Consider the following 20920-nt stretch of genomic DNA (forward strand, 5'->3'; position numbering starts at 1 on the left):
GGAATAGGAGGGCTAGATGGCGGCGGGAGCGCCGGCGGAGAAGGGGGAAGAGGAGGGCTAGATGGCGGCGGGAGCGCCGGTGGAGAACTGGGAAGAGATCTTCTAACAGTTTTATGGCCTTAGAGCTAATGTTTAGGTGTTTGATACAGTTTGAGTTAATTTTTGTATAATTTTTCATTCTTTTGCATGTGGATATCCTTTTCTGTAGGCACCATTTATTGAAGAGACTGTTCTGTCCCAGGTGAGTTGGCTTGACTGCCTTATCAAAGATCAATTGTCTGTAGATGAGAGGGTCTATATATGAATCTGTTTGATTCCATTGGTCATTTTATCTATCTTTATGCCAGTACCATGCTGTTTTGACCACTGTAGCTTCATGATATGCCTTAAAGTCAGATAGCATGAGACCTCTGACTTCATTTTTCTTTCTCAGGATACTTTTAGCTATTTGGGGCACCCTGCCCTTCCAGATGAATTTGCTTATTGGTTTTTCTGTTTCTGCAAAATAAGTTTTTGGGATTTTAATTGGTATTGCATTGAACCTATAAATCAATTTAGGTAAAATTGACATCTTAACTGTGTTTAGTTTTCCAATCCATTAACATGTTATGCTCTTCCATTTATTTAGGTCTTCTTTGACATCTTTTCACAATTTCTTGTAGTTTTCTTTGTATAGGATTTTTGTCTCTTTAGTTAAATTTATTCTTAAATATTTTATTCTTTTGGTTGCAATTATAAATGGAATTTTTTTCTTAATTTCCCCTTCAGATTGCTCAATACCAGTGTATAGAAACACTACAGATTTTTGAGTGTTGATCTTGTAAACTTCCACTTTGCTGTACTCATTTATTAGCTCTAGTAGTTTGCTGTGGATTTTTTCGGGTTTTCAACATATAGTATTATATTATCTGTAAACAGAGTTTTACTTCTTCCTTTCCAATTTTGATGCCTTGTATTTCTTTTTCTTGTCTAATTGCTCTGGCTAGAACTTCCAACACAATGTTGAATAACAGTGGTGACAGTGATATCCTGGTCTTGCTCCTGATCTTAAGGGAACCAAACTTTTGGTTTTTCCCCATTGGAGATGATGTTAGGTGTTGGTTTTTCATATATTTCCTTTATCATGCTGAGAAATCTTCCTTCTAGTCCTATTTGAAGTGTTTTTAACAAGAAAGAATGTTGAATTATTTCAGATGCCTTTTCTGCATCAATCAAAATGATCGTGTAGTTTTTCTGCCTTGATTTGTTGATATGATGTGTTACATTAATTGATTTTCTTATGTTGAACCATCCTTCCATACCTGGGATGAATCTTACTTGTCTTGGTGTATTACTCTTTTGATGTACTGCTGGGTTCCATTTGCAAGAACTTTATTGAGGATTTTTGCATATAATCATTAGAGAGATTGGTCTGTAATTTTCTTTTCTTGTAATATTTTTGTCTGGCTGTGGTTTGAGGGTGATATTGGCTTGATTGAATGAGTTATGTAGCCTTCCCTCCTCTTCAGTTTTTTTGAAGAGTTTGAGCAGGATTCGTACTAATTCTTTCTTGAATATTTGGTAGAATTCACATGTGAAGCCACGTGCTCCTGGACTTTTCTTTTTTCGGAGCTTCATAATGACTGATTCAGTTTCTCTACTTGTGATTGGTTTTTTAAGGTCGTCTATTTTTTCCCGATCAATGTTCGTTGTTCATGCCTTTCTAGGAAGTTATCCATTTCATCTGTGTTATCTTGTTTATTAGCATAAAGTTTTCAAAGTATCCTCTCATTACCTCCTTTATTTCTTGGGGTCGGTTATTATATCTCCTCTGCCATTTCTGATTTTATTTATTTTCAACCTCTCTCTTCTTTTTGTCAACCTTGCTTAGGGTCCATCAGTTTTACTGATTTTTCTCATAGAACCAACTTCTGGTTTTGTTGATTTTCTCGATTCTTTTCATGTTCTCAATTTCATTTATTTCTGCTCTAATGTTCATTATTTCTTTCCTTTTGCTTGCTTTGAAGTTAGTTTGCTGTTCTTTCTCTAGTTCTTCCAAGTGAACAGTTAGTTCCTTGATTTTGCTCTTTCTTCTTTTTTGATACGGGCATTTAGGGCAATAAATATCCTTCTTAGCACTGCCTTTGCTGCATGCCATAAATTTTGATATATTATGTTTTCATTTTCATTTGCCTCAAGATATTTACTGATTTCTCTTGTAATTTCTTCCTTGGCCCACTGGTTTTTGTTGAGCCTCCATATATTTGTGAATTTTTTGGCCCTCTGCCTGTTATTGATTTTCAACTTCATTCCTTTATGATCCTAAAAAGTGTTTTGTATTATTTCAATCTTTTTGAATTTATTGAGACTTGCTTTGTGACCCAGCATATGGTCTGTCCTTGAGAATGATCCATGAGCACTTGAGAAAAAGGTGTATCCTGCTGTTGTGGAGTGTAATATTCTGTAAATGTCTGTTAAGTCTGGTTCACTTATTGTATTATTCAAATTATGTATTTCTTTATTGATCCTCTGTTGAGATGTTTTATCCATTGATGACAGCAGGGAATTGAAGTCACCAACCATTATGGTAGATGTGTCTATTTTTTTTTTTTCAGTGTTTTCAGTGTTTGCCTCATGTATTGTGGAGAACTCTGGCTTGGTGCCTAAATAGTTATGATTGTTATGTCTTCTTGTTGAATTGTCCCTTTTATTTATACATAGTGTTCTTCTTTGTCTCTTTTGATTGTTTTACACTTGAAGTCTAATTTGTGGATATTAGTATAGCTACTTTTGCTCTTTTCTGATGGTGAAATATCTTTTCCCAACCTTTCACTTTGTACCTATGTTTTTCCTTGGGTCTAAAATGTGTGTCCTGCAGACAGCATATAGATGGATCCTGTTTTTTAGTTCATTCTGCCAATTTATGCCTTTTGATTGGGGAGTTTAATCCATTAAAATTCAGTGCTATTACTCTACAGGCAGTGATTTCTTCTACCATTTTGCCTTTTGGATTTTATATGTCATATCTGATTTTTCCTCTTTTTACCTTTACTGATAGTCTTCATTTCTACGCTCTTATCCACACCTCACACTTCTGTCTCTTCCTGTCTGCTTCTAGTGCTCCTTTTGGTATTTCTTGCAGAGCCAGACTCTTAGTCATAAATTCTCAGTGATTTGTGTCTGAAAATATTTTAATTTCTCCCTTATTTTTGAAGTGTAGTTTTGCTGCATGTAGAATTTTGGGTTGGCAGTTTTTCTCTTTTAGAATCTTTAATATATTGCACCACTATCTTCTTGCCTCCATGTTTTTTGCTGAGAAATCTACGCATAGTCTTATAGGGCTTCCCTTGTGTGTGTTGGATTGCTTTTCTCTTGCTGCTTTCAAAATTTTCTCTTTCTCTTTGACATCTGACATTCTGATTTGTAAGTGTCTGGGAGTATGTCTGTTTGAATCTCTTCTGTTTGGGGTACGCTGCACTCCTTGGATCTGTAATTTTATATCTTTCATGAGAGTTGGGAAATTTTCAGTGATAATTTCCTCCATTAGTTTTTCTCCTCTTTTTCCCTTCTCTTCTCCACCCAGAACACATTATTCATGTACTTCATGTTGTCATTCAATTCCCTGAGTCCCTGCTCATAGTTTTCCATTCTTTTCCCTACATTTTCTTTTGTGTGTTGGCTTTCAGATGTCCCGTCCTCCACTTCACTAATCCTATCTTCTGCCTCTTGAAATCTGACATTGTAGGTTTCCATTGTTTTTTTCATCTCTTCTACTGTGGCTTTTATTCCCAAAAGTTCTGTGATTTTTTTCAGACTTTCGATTTCTTCTGTATTTTTCATCCCTTTGCTTCTTAATGACCTCCCGCAATTCATTGATTTGGTTTTCGATGAGGTTTTCCATGTCTGTTTGAACATTCTGAATTAATTGTTTCAACTCCTGTATCTCATTTGAATTGTTGGTTTGTTCCTTTGACTGGGCCATATTTTCAGTTTTTCTAGTATGATTCATTATTTTTTGCTGGTGTCCTGGCATTTAATTACCTTAATTAATTTATTCTGGAGATTGTTTTCATTCTTTTACCTAGGATTTTCTTTCTGGATGGCTTTGTTTTCTGTCCTTTTTCATTCAGCTCAGCTTATTCTAGACCTCTAGCATAGGTTTTGTTTAATTGATCAGAATTTTTCAATTCTTGTTTTCTTGTTTCCTGTCCTGCCTATATGGTGCCTTTTTTATTTCTTAGGAGTGCTTGCTTAGATATTATAGACTCTAATTAGATTTTTCCAGACCAGACTGGCCTCCTCTCAGGAGTTTTCCAGACCAGACTTGGCCTCCTGCATCAGTTTTCTCTGAGGGTGAGACCCAGCAGGTTGAAGGATTTTCCTTGAAGGGTCTAGACTCTGTGTTTTTCCTGTCCTGCTCTGTATGTGGCACTTGTCTGTCTGCAGGTCCCACCAGCATAAAGTGATTCGGTACCTTTAACTTCAGCAGACTCTTCCTCCTGGGGCTGTGGTTGAGACAGAGAAGAGATTGTAGGATGGCTTTAATTGCTTCAGTTTTATAGTCCCTGGGGTCTGAATTCCTTGAGGGAGGGATTCCACCTGAGCTGGGCCCCACCCCTCTCCTGGGGAAGGGACAGCCTCCATGGAATTACCTGCTTTCACCTGACCAGCTTGTCTCTGAGACAAGCTTAATTCTGCCCTTGCCTGGGGCAGTTGGAGCCTGCAAAGTCCTGCAGTTGTAAAAAAAATCCTTTTCAGAGGAGGAACCCCATTCCTCGGGTTTGTTAATCAAGACCTTAAATTGGTTCATTTCTCTGTGTATCTCCAGGTCCTATGTGCCCCTACTCTTTTTTTTTTTTAGGGTCCATACCTTTTCAAGTAGTTTGTGCTGTCCAATCCAAAAACCTCTGTTATTTTTGTTTGTTTTTTCTATCAGCCCTGCCCCTTCTGCGCTGGTGCAAAAACTAATACATTTAGTTTTTATTTGAGGTTTAGCTGAGCTTGGGGCCTATTTTTAGTAGTCAGAATCTGTTTATTAATTCCACAATTGGAGCTTGGTTGACCTAAGCCGCTTGCTGTTAGTAAGTCTCTTTCTCCTCTGGGAACCAGACTGTCAGGGAGGGGCACCAGCCTTCATGGCTTGGGGGACTCATGGTTCTGTGTGGGATCACAGCCGGTCCAGCTTGTCCAGACTGGTGTCCGCTGTGTCCGCTGTGTCCGCTGTCACTGATAGGGCCTCAGCTGTTGTTCTGTACTGTTCTTGGCTGTTTACTAGCTGCTCTGGAGAACGAACTGAATTCCACACCTCACTAAGCTGCTCTCTTGACCCAAATTATATACTTTTTAAAATTTTATTTTACTGATTCTTTTTTTTTTGCAGATTTTATTGAGATATATTCATTTATCATACATTCCATCCAAATTATAAAATCAGTATCTCACAGTATCATCATTTGATTCTTGCAATCATCATGCTCACTTTTAGACCATTTTCATTACTCCAAAAAAAAAAATAATGATCAGATAGACACACACACAAAAAGAAAACCCAAAATACCCCATATCCCTTATTTCCCCTATTATTGATCCCTGGTATTGGTGTGGTATACCAGTTATTGTGAATGAAAGAATTTTAAGGTATTACTGTTAACTATAGTCTGTCGTTTGCAAAAGGTATTTCCCCCCCACATACCACTTGTTCTAGTTTGCTAGCTGCCAGAATGCAATATACCAGAATCAGAATGGCTTTTTAAAAGGGAAATTTAAAAAGTTGTTAGTCTACAGTTCTAAGGCTGAGAAAATATCCCAGTGGAAACAAGTCTATAGAAATGTCCAATCAAAGGCATCCAGGGAAAGATACCTTGGTTCAAGAAGGCCGATGAAGTTCACGGTTTCTTTCTCAAGTGAGAAGGCACATGGCGAACACTATCAGGGTTTATCTCTCATCTGGAAGGGCACATGGCGAGCACAGTGTCATCTGCTAGCTTCTTCTCCTGGCTTCCTATTTCATGAAGCTCCCTGGGAGGTATGTTCCTTCTTTATCTCCAAAGGTGGATTCTGCTTCTTGTGGCTATGTCGTTCTGCTCTGCTCTCTCTGAATCTCTTTCATTCTCCAAAATGTTTCCTCTTTTATAGGACTCAAGAAACTTATCAAGACCCACCCAAATGGGTGGAGACATGTCATCACCTAATCCATTTTAATAACCACTCTTGATTAATTCCATCTCCAGGGAGATGATCTGATTACAGTTTCAAACATAAAGTTTTGAATAGGGATTGTTCTGCCTTTATGAAATGGGATTTTGATTAAAACATGGCTGTTCTAGGGGACGTACATCCTTTCAAACCAGCACACCACTCTATTATTAACTCTTTGTATCAGTGTTGTACATTTGTACTAGTTCATACAAGAACTTATTTAAATTTTTAGCGTTAATTGGTGATGTATATGACTCTAAACACTCTCTTTCAACCAGATTGACCTACAGTACAGTACTATTCCTTATATTCCCACTTACAAGCTACTGTCACTCCATATCTATTTGTAAACATTTTATGTTCAACGTTGTTATACCTTTTGAATATTTTATGTTACTGTTCTCCACCACTGACTTTTGTCTATTTCCAGATATCCTATATTCTACATTTTAAGACTCTGAGTTTAGATATTTCAGTTACTTCATATTAGTGAAATCATGAAATATCTGTCATTTTGAATCTGACTTATTTCACTCAGCATTATGTCTTCAAAATTCATCCATGTTTTTTTATTGCATGCTTTAGGACCTCATTTTTTCCTACTGCTACATAATATTTCATTGTGTGTGTGTGTATATATATACATTCCTTTCCAATATATATATATATATATATATACAAACACACACATATGTACCACATTTTGTTTATCCATTCGTCTGTTGATGGGCATTTAGGTTGTTTTCATCTTTTGGCGATTGTGAACAATGCTGCTATGAATGTCAGTGTGCTCCTGTCTGTTCATGGCCCTGCTTTCAAATCCTCTGGTTATATACCAACTGGTGGAATTTCTGGGTCATATGTCAACTCAGTATTTAGTTTTCTGAGGAACTGCCAAACTGTGTTCCACAGTAGGTATATCATTTTACAATCCTATCATCAGTGAATAAGTGTCCCTATTTCTGTACTTCCTCTCCAACACTTGTAGTTTTCTGTTTGTTTAATAGTAGCCATTTTTATAGGTGTAAGTTGATATTTCATTGTGGTTTCAATTTGCATTTCCCTGGTAGCTAATGAAGATGAAAATCTATTCGTGTGTTTTTTAGCCATTTGTATTTCTTTTTTGGCAAAATGTCTATTCATATCTGTTGTCCTTTTTATAATTGGGTTGTTCTTTTATTGTTTTGAGTTGTAAGATTTCTTTGTATGTACTGGATATCAAACCCTTATTAGATTTATGATTACCAAATATTCTCTCCCATTGAATTGGCTTTTCATCCTTTTTTTCAAAGTCGTTTGAAGCACAGAATGTTCATTCTTGAGGATTTCCCATTTATCCATTTTTTCCTTTTGTTCCTTGTGCTTTGGTTATAAGGTCTAAGAAGCTACCACCTATCACTAAATCTTGACGATGTTTCCCTACATTTTCTTCTAGGAGTTGAATGGTACTGACTCTTATATTTAGGTCTTTAATCCACTTTGAGTTAATTTTTGTATAGGGTTTGATGTAGGGGTCCTCTTTCATTCCTTTGGATATGTATATCTAGTTCTCCCAGGACCATTTATTGAGGAGATTATTCTGTCTTAGTTCAGTGGATTTAGAGGCCTTGTCAAAAATCAAATGGCCTTAGATCTGAGGATCTATTTCAGAACTCTCAGTTTGGTTCCACTGATCAATACATCTGTCTTAGTGCCAATACCATGCTGTTTTGACCATTGTAGTTTTATAATAAGCTTTAAAAACAGGAAGTGTAAGACCTCCTAATTTAGTCTTTTTCAGCATGTTTTTGGTTGTTTGAGACCCTTTTCCCTTCCAAATAAATTTGATAACTAACTTTTCCAATTCTGCAGAGTAGGTTGTGGGAATTTTGATTGGTATTGCGTTGAATCTGTATATTAATTTGGGTAGAATTGACATCTTAATGACATTCAGCCTTCCTATCCATTAACACGAAATGTCTTTCCACCTATTTAAGTCTTCTTTAATTTCTTTAAGCAATATATGGCCTTTACATCCTTAGCTAAGTTAATTCCTAGATACTTAATTCTTTTCATTGCTATTGTGAATGGATTTTTCCTTAATTGCATCCTCAACTCATTCCTAGTGTATAGAAACACTACAGATTTTTATGTATTGATCTTATATCCCGCCACTTTATTGATTTAGTATATTAGCTCAAGGAGCTTTGTTGTAGATTTCTTAGGATTTTCCAAATAGGGTCATGTCGTCTGCAAATAATGAAGGTTTTACTTCTTCCTTTCCACTTTGGATGCCTTTTATTTCTTTTTCTTGCCTAATTGCCCTCGCTAGAACCTGCAGCACAATGTTGAATAATGGTGGTGGCAGTGGACATCCTTTTGTCATTAGCAATCTCAGAGGGAAGGCTTTCAGTCTTTCCCCATTGAGTATGATAATGGCTGTGGGTTTTTCATAAATGCCTTTTATCTTACTGAGGAGGTTTCCTTCGATGCCTACCTTTTGAAGTGTTTTTATCAAGAAAAGGTGCTGAAATTTTGTCAAATGCCTTTTCCACATCGATTGAAATCATGTGATTTTTTTCCCGTTTGGGGTCATTAATGTGGTATTAATATACCACATTAATTGATTAATTTATACCACAATTAATTGATTTTCTTGTGTTGAACCACCCTTGCATGCCTGGAATAAGCTCCACTTGGTCATGGTGTATAATTCTTTTAATGTGCCTTTGGATTTGATTTACAAGTATATTGTTGAGAATTTTGACATCCATATTCATTAGGGAGATTGGTTTGTAATTTTCCTCTCTTTTAGTTTCTTTATTAGGTTTTGGTATTAGAGTGATATTAACATCCTAGAATGAGTTAAGTAGTGTTCCCTTTTCTTCAATTTTTTGGAAAAGTTTGAGCAGAAATGATGTCAATTATTCTTGGGATGTTTGATGAAATTCCCCCGTAAAGCCATTTGGCCCTGGGCTTTTCATTTGTAGGAAGGTTTTTGATGATTGACTGAATCTCTTTAGTTGTGATTGGTTTGTTGAGATCTTCTATTTCTTCTCAAGTCAGTATAGGATGTTCAGTGTTTCTAATTGTCCATTTCATATAATTTGTCCAGTTTGTTGGCATACAGTTGTACATAGTATTCTTTTATGATCCTTTTTATTTCTTAGGGACCCATGGTAATGTTCCCCATTTCATTTCTGATTTTATTTACATCTTCTTTCTTTTTTAATTTGTCAGTCTAGCTGAGAACTTGTCAATTTTGTTGATTTTCTTAAAGAACCAACTTGTGGTTTTATGGAATCTATTATTTTTTTGTTCTCCAGTTCTTTCATTTCCACTTTAATCATTTTTACTTTTTTTCTCTTACTTGTTTTGAGATTAGTTTGCTGCTCTTTTTCTAACTTCTTCATTGCTCAGTTAGACCTTTAGTTATAGCTCTTTCTTCCTCTTCAATGTAGGCATTTAGAGCTATAAATTTCCCTCTCAGCACTGCCTACTCTGCATCCCATAAGTTTTGATTTGTAATATTCTCATTTTCCTTCATCTTCAGAGACTTACTGATTTCTCTTGCAATTTTTTCTTTGACCCATTGTTTGTTTAACTTTCCTGTGGTTTGTAAAAGTTTCAGTTCTTCAGTGGTTTTGATTTCCAATGTCATTCCATTGTGATCAGAGAACATGCTTTGAAAAATTTCAATCTTTTTAAAATTATTAGACCTGTTTTGTGTCCCAGCATGTGATCTATCCTCAAGCCACTTGAGAAGAATGAATATCCTGTTGTTCTTGGATGAAATGATCAATATATGTCTGTTAGGTCTAGTTCATTTATCATTTTGCTTAGGTTCACTATTTCCTTATTGATCTTCTGTCTAGTTGTTCCATCTATTGAAGAGAGTGATGTGTTCAAGTCTCACACTATTACTGTAGAAATGCCTATTGCTCCCTTCAATAACACACTTTAAAACAGTGGGTTGAAAAAGAAATTTCAAGGGAACCCAATAATTATCTTGACATGAACTAAAACAAGAACACATCATATCAAAACTTAAGGAATGTAGCGAAGATAGTGCTGAGAAGGAAATTTATAGCCCTGAACACTAACACTGAAAAAAAAAAACCTAACTGCATAACTGGAGGAACTAGAAAAAGAACAGCAAACTAATCCCAAAGCGAGCAGGAAAAAAGAAATAATGAAAATTACAGAAGAAGTAAATGAAATTGAGAATTAAAAAAAAAATAGAGAACGTTAACAAAACCAGAAGTTGGTTCTTTGATAATATCAATAAGATTGGCAAATTTTTAGCTAGATTGACAAAAAAAGAGAGAAGATAGGATAACATAAAATCAGAAATAGGGGGTAGGGCATTACTACTGACCCCACAGAAATAAAAAGGATCATAAGAGGATACGATGAAAATTGGATGCCAACTAATTAGACAACCTGGATGAAATGGACAAATTCTTAGAGACATCTTGTTCTAGTGTGCTAGCTGCTAGAATGCAATATACCAGAAACGGAATGGCTTTTAAAAACGGGAATTTAATCAGATGCTAGTTTACAGTTCCAAGGCTGAGAAAATGTCCCAATTTAAGGCATCCAGGGAAAGATACCTTGGTCCAAGAAGGCCAATGAAGTTCAGGGTTTCTCTCTCAAGTGAGAAGGCACATGGCGAACACAGAGTTTCTCTCTCAGCTGGAAGGGCACAAGGCGAACATGGTGGCATCTGCTGGCTTTCTTGTGGCTCTACCAAAAAGGGGCTCTCTCCAAAATTTTCTCTTTTAAAAGATTCCAGTAAGCAATTCCACCTTCAATGGGTGGAATTAATTAAAAGTTACCACCCACATCTCCATGGGAACAATCAAAATGCTCCCACCCAGCAATACTGAATGAGGATTAAAGGACATGGCTTTTCTGGGGTCCACCACAGATTCAAACTGGCACATATCTGAACAACCTACAGGACTCTGGAAGAAATAGAATATTTCAACAAACCAATTACAAAGTAAACAGATTGAATCAATCATCAAAAACCTCACAACAAAGAAAAGCCCAAGACCAAATGGTTTCACAGGTGAATTCTATCATTCATTCCAAAAAGAGTTACTACCAACCCTACTCAAACTCTTCCAAAAAATTGAACAGGAGGAAATACCACTTAACTCAGTCTATGAGGCCAATATCACCCTAATACCAAAGCCAGAGAAATATAAGAAAAGAAAATGACAGATTCCGATTTCTCTTATGAATATAGCTGTAAAAGTCCTTAACAACTGATTGCAAATCGCATCCAACAGCACACTAAAAGAATTGTATACCATGATCAAGTATATTTTAGCCGGATATGCCAGGGTGGCTCAACATAAGAAAATCAATTAATGTAATACACCACATTAACAAAATGAAGGGAAGATAACCACCTGGTCATCTCAATTGATGCAGAGAAAACATTTGACAAGATCTAGCATCCTTTCTTAATAAAAACACTTTAAAAATTGACTAGAAGTTAACTTCCTCAACATAATAAAGGGCAAATGTGAAAAACCCATAGATAATATCACACTCAATAGGGAAAAACTAAAAGCTTTCCCTCTAAGGTCTCAAACAAAAACAGAATGACCACTTTCACCACTATTATTCATAATGAAAAACTGTTGTGCGTCAAGAACTTTATCATAAAAATGAAAAGACATTTTACTCAGTGGGAAAAAATATTTGGAAACCATATATCCAATAAGGGTTTAATATCCAGAACATAATTCTACAGCTTAACAAGAAAAAGGCAAAGAATCCAATAAAACACTTGAATGGACATTTCTCCCAAAGGATATTCAAGTGGCTAAAATGCCCATGAAAATCACTAGCTGCTAGGGAAATGCAAATCGAAACCATGTGATATGATTTTACACCCACTAAAAGGTCTGCTTTTTTAAAATAGAAAATTACAAGTTTTGGAGAAGATCTGGAGATATAGAAACATTCATTGTTGCTGGTGGTGGGAAGGTAAAATAGTGTAGCTGCTGTGGAATAGAGTTTGGCAGTTCCTCAGAAAGCCAAGTGTGGAATTACCATATGACCTGGCAATCCCTCTACTAGGTATATACCCCAAAGAATCGAAAACATGGACTTGAACAGATATTTACACACTGATGTTCATAACAGCATTATTCCCAATTGTCAAGTGTCCATCAGCCGATGAATGGATAAACAAAATGTGGTATATATGGTGTATATATACAGTGGAATATTATTCACAGTAGGGAGGAATGAAGTACTTGTTCGTATGACAAGTATTAACTTTGAAGACATTATGCTGAGTGAAATAAGCCAGACACAAAGGACATATATTTTTTTATTTCGTTGATTTGAAACAATTAGAATAAGCAAACCAATACTCTCAGGATCTAGAATATAAGTTACTAGGGGCGAAGTTGGGGTAGAGAATGTACAAATTAATGCTTAATTTGTACAGAATTTCTGTTTAGGTTGATTGTAGGCATTTGGAAATGGATAGTAGTGATGGTAGGACAATATTATCAGTGTCATTAACAACACTAAATTATATATGTGGATGTGGTTAAAAGGGGAAATTTTAGGTCATATATATATGTTACTAGAATAAAAATTAAAAGATAAAACAGGACTGTATAACATAGTGAACTCTATTGCAAATGATGAACTATAGTTAATAGTTCAAGTTTAAACACGTTCTTTCATGATAATAAACATACCACACCAATGCAAAGTGTTAATAATAGGTTGGTACATGGGAGAAATATACCTAAGGTAAACCATGGGCAATACTTAATAGTATAATTTTAATATTCCTTTATCAATCATTACAGAGGTGTCACATTAATGCAAAGCTTCATCAACAGGGTAGTATATGGGACCATTTTATTTTTTATGAAAAAACTTTAACTTGCATAATTAAAAAATGTGCATATATATGCATAGAACAGTACTAGACAAAATAACATCACACCATTCATAGTGGTTATTGATGTGGTAGTAGACTTACAGGTAATTTTCTATACATGCACACTGTTTATGAAATTTTAAAACAATGAATAAGGGTTTAAGAAAAATTCCCTGGAACTTTCTTCCCTAGGACTTTTTTTTTCCTTAGGGCTTTTTAAGAAACGACACTGCTGCAAGAACAATTTTAAAGTACATGAGAGGTTGGATAAGGTAGCTAGGATTCAAACATTTAGTTTCTACATCATTCACCCTTGATTGTGAGGAATATAATTTTTGTCCCTGCCTTGTAGAAATTTAGAATCTAATCAGGAAGTCAGGCCAAACACCAATAGTTACTGTTGGGTTTTTTTTGTTGTTGTTGTTTTCACATGGGCAGGCTCCAGGAACTGAACCTGGGTCTCTGGCATGGGAGGAGAGAACTCTGCCACTGAATCACTGTGGCAGCCCATTACTGTAGGTTTTGTATATGTCAGAAACTAAATTTTTCATAGACATGACCTCATGTAATCCTCACACAGGAACCCTGAGGGAAAATCTATTATCCCATCTTAAAAACAGGAAAACAGCCTCAGTAGTCATAAATATCTTCCTCAAAGTTACATCACTTAACGAGTAGCAAAGTCAGGATTTGAACCCAGAGCTCTAACATCAAAGTCTGTTGTCTTAACCATTTACTACCCTCCACACCTAAAAGAAACTTATCAATTAGACAATTTTTAAAAAATCACCATCTGGTACAACAGAAGGAATCATATACCTATATCTAATATGCACTCTCTCATTTGATCCCTCTGGGTGAGCAGGAAACTTGAATGTCTGAAAGGTCACTTCAATCTTTTTTTTTTTGCAAACCCTGGTCTCCAGCATGGCAGACAAGAACTCTGCTGAGCCACTGTGGACCGCCCACTTTATTCATTTTTAAGAATATGTCTGCCAGTTACCCAGCTGAATAACTATAAGTTTGTCTCTTAGTGGCACTTTCAACTAAGAGTGATGTTTCATGAAAAAAGTGGCCAGTTCAGCTCACAAAACTGGAGTCAGTCGTTATACTTGGCATGATGTTTAAATGATATTTGCATTGTCTTTACTGCTAGGACATGTGGCTGAGAATACAGTGATTTAAGTATAAATTGGTGCTACTGCCTTACTTCATGCTCAAGTATTAGCAATTTGTCCTCTGTTGATTTTTGCAGCATCAGCTCATCTTTGCATCTCAGTTCTACCTTGCAAGGTGGGGACTAGGCTGAGGTGAGTCCCTAGGGCACAAAATTTAAGGAAGCACTCATCTCAGTTAAGGTCAAATCTACACAGTTAGGACAGCAAATAATATCTAGGTATTTATTATGAAGAATTATTATTTTGCAGTTCCATGAATCATACTTTGAGAACTGCTGATTTAAAACAAAGGTCTGATGTTTATTAGTCCTCTGCCTAAATAGTTTTGATGGCTTCTCCTTGACTAAGGATAATAAATTCTTTAATACAGTATATAAGCTCCTTCATAAATTACCTCCTGTCCTCCACCCCACCCCACCCCCTGTCTGTTTTTCTAGCATCATTTACAGCACTCTTCTCACCTAGAACTCTGTCTTACCCATACTGTGTGGTTTTATGAGACTTCCTCTGCTTGGAATGTTTTTCATCTGAAAAGCTGTTACTGATCTTTACAGTGCAGTTCAAATGCCACCTCCTTTTTAAAACCATTGATTTCCTCAGAGTAAAATTGATCACTTCCTTTTTTCCTCTTGAAATAAACATATCTCTACTATAGCACTTATTACACAGTTTAAGTTAGTTACCCAACTGTCATGCTACTTTTGTATGATTTCAATCTTTTTAAATTTATTGAGACTTGCTTGGTAACCCAGCATATAGTCTATCCTTGAGAATGATCCATGAGCACTTGAAGAAAAAGGTATATCCTGCTATTGTGGGGTGTAATGTTCTGTAAATGTCTGTTAAGTCTAGCTCATTTATTATATTATTCAGTTCTCTGTTTCTTTACTGATCCTCTCTCTAGATGTTCTGTCCATTGATGAGAGTGTGGAATTGAAGTCTCCAGCTATTATGGTAGATGTGTCTATTTCTCTTTTCAGTGTTTTCAGTGTTTGCCTCATGTATTTTGAAGCATTCTGTCTCGGTGCCTAAATATTTATGATTGTTATGTCTTCTTGTTGAATTGTTCCTTTTATTAAAACATAGTGTCCTTCTTTGTCTCTTTTAACTGTTTTACATTTGAAGTCTAATTTGTTGGATATTAGTATAGCTACTTCTGCTCTTTTCTGATTGTTATTTGCATGAAATATCTTTTCCCAACCATTCACTTTCAACCTCTGTTTATCCTTGGGTCTAAGATGTGTTTCCTGTACATGGGTCCTGTTTTTTAATCCATTCTGCCAGTCTGTGTCTTTTGATTGGAGAGTTTAATCCATTAACCTTTAGTGTTATTACTGTACAGGCAGTGCTTTCTACTACCATTTTATCTTTTGGATTTTATATCTCATATCTAATTTTTCTTCTTTTTACCTTTACTGATAGTCTTCCTTTCTACACTCTTCTCCACACCTCTCTCTTCTGTCTTTCGTATCTGCCTCTTGTGCTCCCTTTAGTATTTCTTGCAGAGCTGGTCTCTTGGTCACAAATTCTCTCAGTGATTTTTTTGTCTGAAAATGTTTTAATTTCTCCCTCATTTTTGAAGGACAATTTTGCTGGATATAGAATTCTTGTTTGGCAGTTTTTCTCTTTTAGTAATTTAAACATATCATCTCACTGTCTTCTCACCTCCATGGTTTCTGCTGAGAAATCTACGCATAGTCTTATTGGGCTTCCCGTGTATGTGATGGATTGCTTTTCTCTTGCAGCTTTCAAGATTCTCTTTCTCTTTGATCTCTGACGTTCTGATTAGTAAATGTCTTGGAGTACGTCTGTTTGGATCTATTCTCTTTGGGGTACACTGCACTTCTTGGATCTGTAATTTTAAGTCTTTCATAAGAGTTGGAGTTATCAATTTTCAGTGATAATTTCCTCCATTAATTTTTCTCCTCTTTTTCCATTCTCTTCTCCTTCTGGGACACCCACAACACGTATATTCGTGCGCTTTATATTGTCATTCAGTTCCCTGAGTCCCTGCTCATAGTTTTCCATTTTTTCCCCTATATTTTCTTGTCGAATTTCAGATGCTCCATCTTGCAGTTCACTGATCCTATCTTCTTCCTCTTGAAATCTACCATTGTAGGTTTCCATTGTTTTTTTTCATCTCTTCTACGGTGTCTTTCATATCCTCCCTCAATTCATTGATTTGGTTTTTGATGAGGTTTTCCATGTCTGTTGGTATATTCTGAATTAATTGTTTCAGCTCCTGTATCTCATTTGTGTTGTTGGTTTGTTCTTTTAACTGGGCCATATCTTTAATTTTCCTAGTGTGATTTGTTATTTTTTGCTGGCATCTAGGCATTTAATTACCTTAATTAGTTTATTCTGGATATAGTTTTCACTTCTTTAACCTTGGGTTTTCTTGCTGGATGAATTTGCTATCTGTCTGTTCTTTGACATTCAGTTCAGCTTTTTCTGGACCACTAGCTTAAGTTTTGTTTAACAGAGGAGAATTTTTTAGTTCTTGTTCTGTTGTTTCTTGCCCTACCTGTATGGTGCCTTTTCCCCCCCCACCCTTAGGAGGGTCTACTTAGGTATTATAGACCCCAGTCAGATTTTCCCAGACCAAACTGGCCTCCTATCAGGAGGAAAGAGTCACCTGCATCGGTTTTCCCTGAGGGTGAGACCCAGCAGGTTGAAAGACTTTCCTGTGCAGTCTCTGGACTCTGTTTTTCTTATCCTGCCCAGTATGTGGCGCTTGTCTGACTGCAGGTTCCACCAGCATGAGATGATGCGATACCTTTAACTTCTGCAGACTCTCCCTGCTGGGGGCATGGTGGAGACAGAGGAGAGGTTGTAGGCTGGTTTTAATGGCTTCAAATTACCAAGCCCTGGGGTCTGAATTCCTTGAGAGAGGGATTCCACCTGAGTTGGGCTTCACCCCTCCTCTCAAAACGAGTTTGTTTCTACTTATGCCTGGGGCAGTTGCAGCCTCAGGAGCCCTGCCGCTGTATCCAAAGGCAGTCAAGCCTCCGTAGAAACAGCCACAAAAACCTCTGTTTCTTTTTTTTTCTTTTTCTGTCAGCCCTGCCCCCTTAGCTCCAGGGCAGAAATCAGCAGCCTTCACTTTGACCAGGTTCACCTGAGCTGGGGGCCTATTTTTAGTGGTCAGAATTTGTTAATTAATTCCACAATTGGCGTCTGGTTGGGCTCAGTTCCTGCTGCTGGTAAAGTCTTTCCTTTCCCCTCTGGGAAGCAGTGGTGCGGGACGGGCGCCGGCTGCTGCAGCTTGGGGAACTCACGGTTCTGAGGAGGCTTGCAGCTGGTCCTGCTGGTGCAGACTGGAATACGCTGTGTGTCCAGTCACTGATGTGGCCCCAGGAGCTGTTCTGTACTGTTCCTGGTTATTTAGTAGCTGTTTTGGAGGAAGAACTAAATCCCACACCTTGCTAAGCCGCCATCTTGGCTCCTCCTCCTCTCATGCTACTTTTAACTCAATTAAACGTGTCAGTTCTAGATACTGTACTAGATTTCAACAATACAAAAATGAATACCATTTTGAGAGATCATATTTTAAAGGGGAAAGTGGAAAACCAAACAGATCACTTTGTAATGTGGTATTATAATTATATTTTGAACCAAATGCTGTGGAGATAGAGATAAGGGGATGAGTAGATTTAATTGTCTATGTCTTGGGAGGAGGGGCCGTTATGGCTTATTCATTATTGTACCATTTGTGGCTAGCACTTAGCAGACAGTAAGGACACAATAAATGTTGGATAAATGAAGGTTTAACTGCATCTGATTAAACTGTCTTACTTTTCTGCTTTTTCTTATTGTTTTTTAGAATGCAAAGTATGGAGAAACCCTCTCAACCTTTTCAGAGGAGCAGAATATAGGAGGTATTACGTTTTGCTTTCAGTATGTTTATAGCATTGGTTTTAGATTAAAAAGTATTATGGAAATATGTGTTTTTAAAGATGTACCACAGCTCTTCTAGTTGGAGTCCCTGTCTCCAATTAAGGCAGTTCACATCGTGTGGTAAATGATTAGCCCAAGGTCTAGTTGGCAGTATCTTGACTGTGTTCCCTTTTATAATCATGAGACATCACTTCAAACCATGTTTGTGATACATCATAAGTATCTATGTGGCTCCTGATTGATGGAAGAAAGCTTTACTACAGAATTAATTAGATTTATAAAAAAACTATAGCTGTCAGTATATCCCTACACATGTGTACTCAGTTTCAAGATTTATTTGTGAAAATATTAGTCTGAATGTGAATATGAACTTCATTTATGCAACAGTATAGGATACAGTATTTTTTATTGTATTTTATATCATTTCCTGAATATTACTGTGTCTGTTTCTCTTCTAAGTGAGTCTTTATTCTAAATGAGAAAACATCTTTTGAAGTTTGAAGTCAAAGATAATTCATTTTTATTTTGCGAAGACCTGTGTTTTACCTGGAGGTAAATAGGGTTGTTCTAGTTTGCCAGCTGCCGGAATGCAACACACCAGAGATGAATTGGCTTTTAATAAAAGGAGACTTATTTAGTTAAAAATGTGTAGTTCTTCAGAAGAAAGGCAGCTTTCAACGAAGGTTTTTTCTTACATGGGAAGGCACAGGTTGATCTTTTGGCCTTCTCTTCAGGCAGCTGGGTTCCAACAACTTTCCCCGGGTTGATTCTTTTCTGCATCTCCAAAGGCCTGGGCCAAGCTGAGTACCGAGATGAGGTATGCTGACCTGCTTGTGCTGTGCTACTTGAGCTCTCTCATTTAAGCTTCCAGCCCATTAAATCAAACATCACTACAGCAGGCATACCTCCTAGCCGACTGCAGATGTAATCAGCAGCAGATGAGGTTCACATACCATTGACTCATGTCCACAGCAATAAAACTAGGCACCTTCACCTGGCCAAGTTGGCACCTGACTCTAACTACCACATGTCTACTCCTTGTCAACTTGTCAACTATATGCATCACCTTAATGAATATTAAAGTGACAGAAATTCTCTTCTGGCTGTGGACTTGTAAATCTCAAAACAAGTTATCCGGTGACAATATACAAAGGAAGGCATTCACAGGATATAGGTTTTCATTTCCTTAGGGAGAAATTGGAAGGAACACAGGAGTCATAAGACCTAAACAGTTCTGAAAACCTGCAGGACGAACACCATTGGATTTCAAAGTCTGAAAGTCATTTATCCTTCAGCTTTAGAAAGTGGCAGTACCACCCTTTCCAAGGGCCTACGCAGTGGCCTGCCTCTTTCCAAATCAGCCTTGGGGGACATTGAGGAGACCACCTTTTTCTCAGCTCCACCCTCTCGGGGCCACACCTGGGCTCCCTGCCATTTCTGGGGCATATGCTCAACTCCTCCATGTGGTGGCAACCAGGCTCTCCCCAGTCCCCCAAAGTGCGTGCTGTACTTTCTCCAAGGCCTGAGGCTGCGCGACTCGTCCACTACTACGAGGTGGGAGACTTATCCTTACCCTCCAGGGCAAACTCACCCTCTCCGTGTATATGGGTGGGTCCACTCTCCTGGCCAAGGTTTCTTGACTTCAGACCCAAATTTCCATGGTTATCACTCTGCAAACTCCAATTTGTCCCTTTTGTTTCCCCCTTTGTCCAGATTGACAGTGATTCTATTTATACCAACAGTCTCTTCAAGCACTCCAGGTCTTCTCCATTATTCTCTTCACAGTTCCTCCAAAATCTTCCCCTTATCCATCCAAAAAACTGGTCCAACGTGTCTGGTATTTGCAAACTGTAGCAGCACCCCAATTCTGCAGTACCACATCTGTTCTAGTTTGCTAGCTGCTGGAATGCAACACAACCAGAGATGGATTGGCTTTTAATAAAAGGGGATTTATTTAGTTAAAATGTATAGTTCTTCAGAGGAAAGGCAGCTAAATTTCTTTTTTTGTTTTAAATTTATTAATTAAGAAATTAAGAACAAAAACATTAACATAATTCCATTCTACATATATATTTAGTAATTCTCAATATCATCACATAGTTGCATATTCATCATTTCTTAGAACATTTGCATCAATTCAGAAAAAGAAAGAAAAAGACAACAGAAAAAGAAATAAAACGATAATAGAGGAAAAAAAAGATTATACATATCATACCCCTTACCCCTCGCTTTCATTTATCACTAGCATTTCAAACTAAATTTATTTTAACATTTGTTCCCCTTATTACTTATTTTTATTCCATATGTTCTACTCGTCTGTTGACAAGGTAGATAAAAGGAGCATCAGACACAAGGTTCTCACAATCACACAGTCACATTGTGAAAGCTATATCATTATTCATTCATCAAGAAACATGGCTACTGGAACACAGCTCTACATTTTCAGGCAGTTCCCTCCAGCGTCTCCACTACATCTTGAATAACAAGGTGATATCTACTTAATGTGTAAGAGTAACCTCCAGGATAACCTCTTGACTCTGTTTGGAATCTCTCAGCCATTGACATTTTTGTCTCATTTCACTCTTCTCCCTTTTGGTCAGAAAGGCAGCTAACTTTCAACTGAGGTTCTCTGTTATGTGGGAAGGCACAGGATGATCTCTGCTGGCCTTCTTTCCACGCCTCTGGGTTCCAACAACTTTCCCCAGGGTGATTCCTTTCTACATCTCCAAAGGTCTGGGCTAAGCAGAGTGCTAAGAAGAGGTATGCTGGG

General features: G+C 37.1%; 1 protein-coding gene across 9 annotated transcripts in view; it reads left to right on the forward strand.

The window, feature by feature from the left end:
• ST7L (suppression of tumorigenicity 7 like) overlaps nucleotides 1–20920 on the forward strand; it is a 148892-nt gene that overhangs the window by 21488 nt on the left and 106484 nt on the right. For 8 of the 9 annotated variants that reach the window (XR_013159213.1, XM_077119887.1, XM_077119885.1 and 5 more), the window contains exon 4: nucleotides 18077–18131. Coding sequence is in view for 6 of the 9 variants with exons in the window: in XM_077119885.1 (XP_076976000.1) it covers nucleotides 18077–18131 (55 nt within the window). In the remaining 3 variants the exon portion in view is untranslated. Of the gene's footprint in view, nucleotides 1–14333; nucleotides 14386–18076; nucleotides 18132–20920 lie in introns of those variants that run through there. The other variant, XM_077119886.1, reaches the window with a different exon arrangement.

This window comes from Tamandua tetradactyla, chromosome 11 (genome assembly GCF_023851605.1).
Source record: "Tamandua tetradactyla isolate mTamTet1 chromosome 11, mTamTet1.pri, whole genome shotgun sequence".
NCBI lineage: Eukaryota > Metazoa > Chordata > Mammalia > Pilosa > Myrmecophagidae > Tamandua > Tamandua tetradactyla.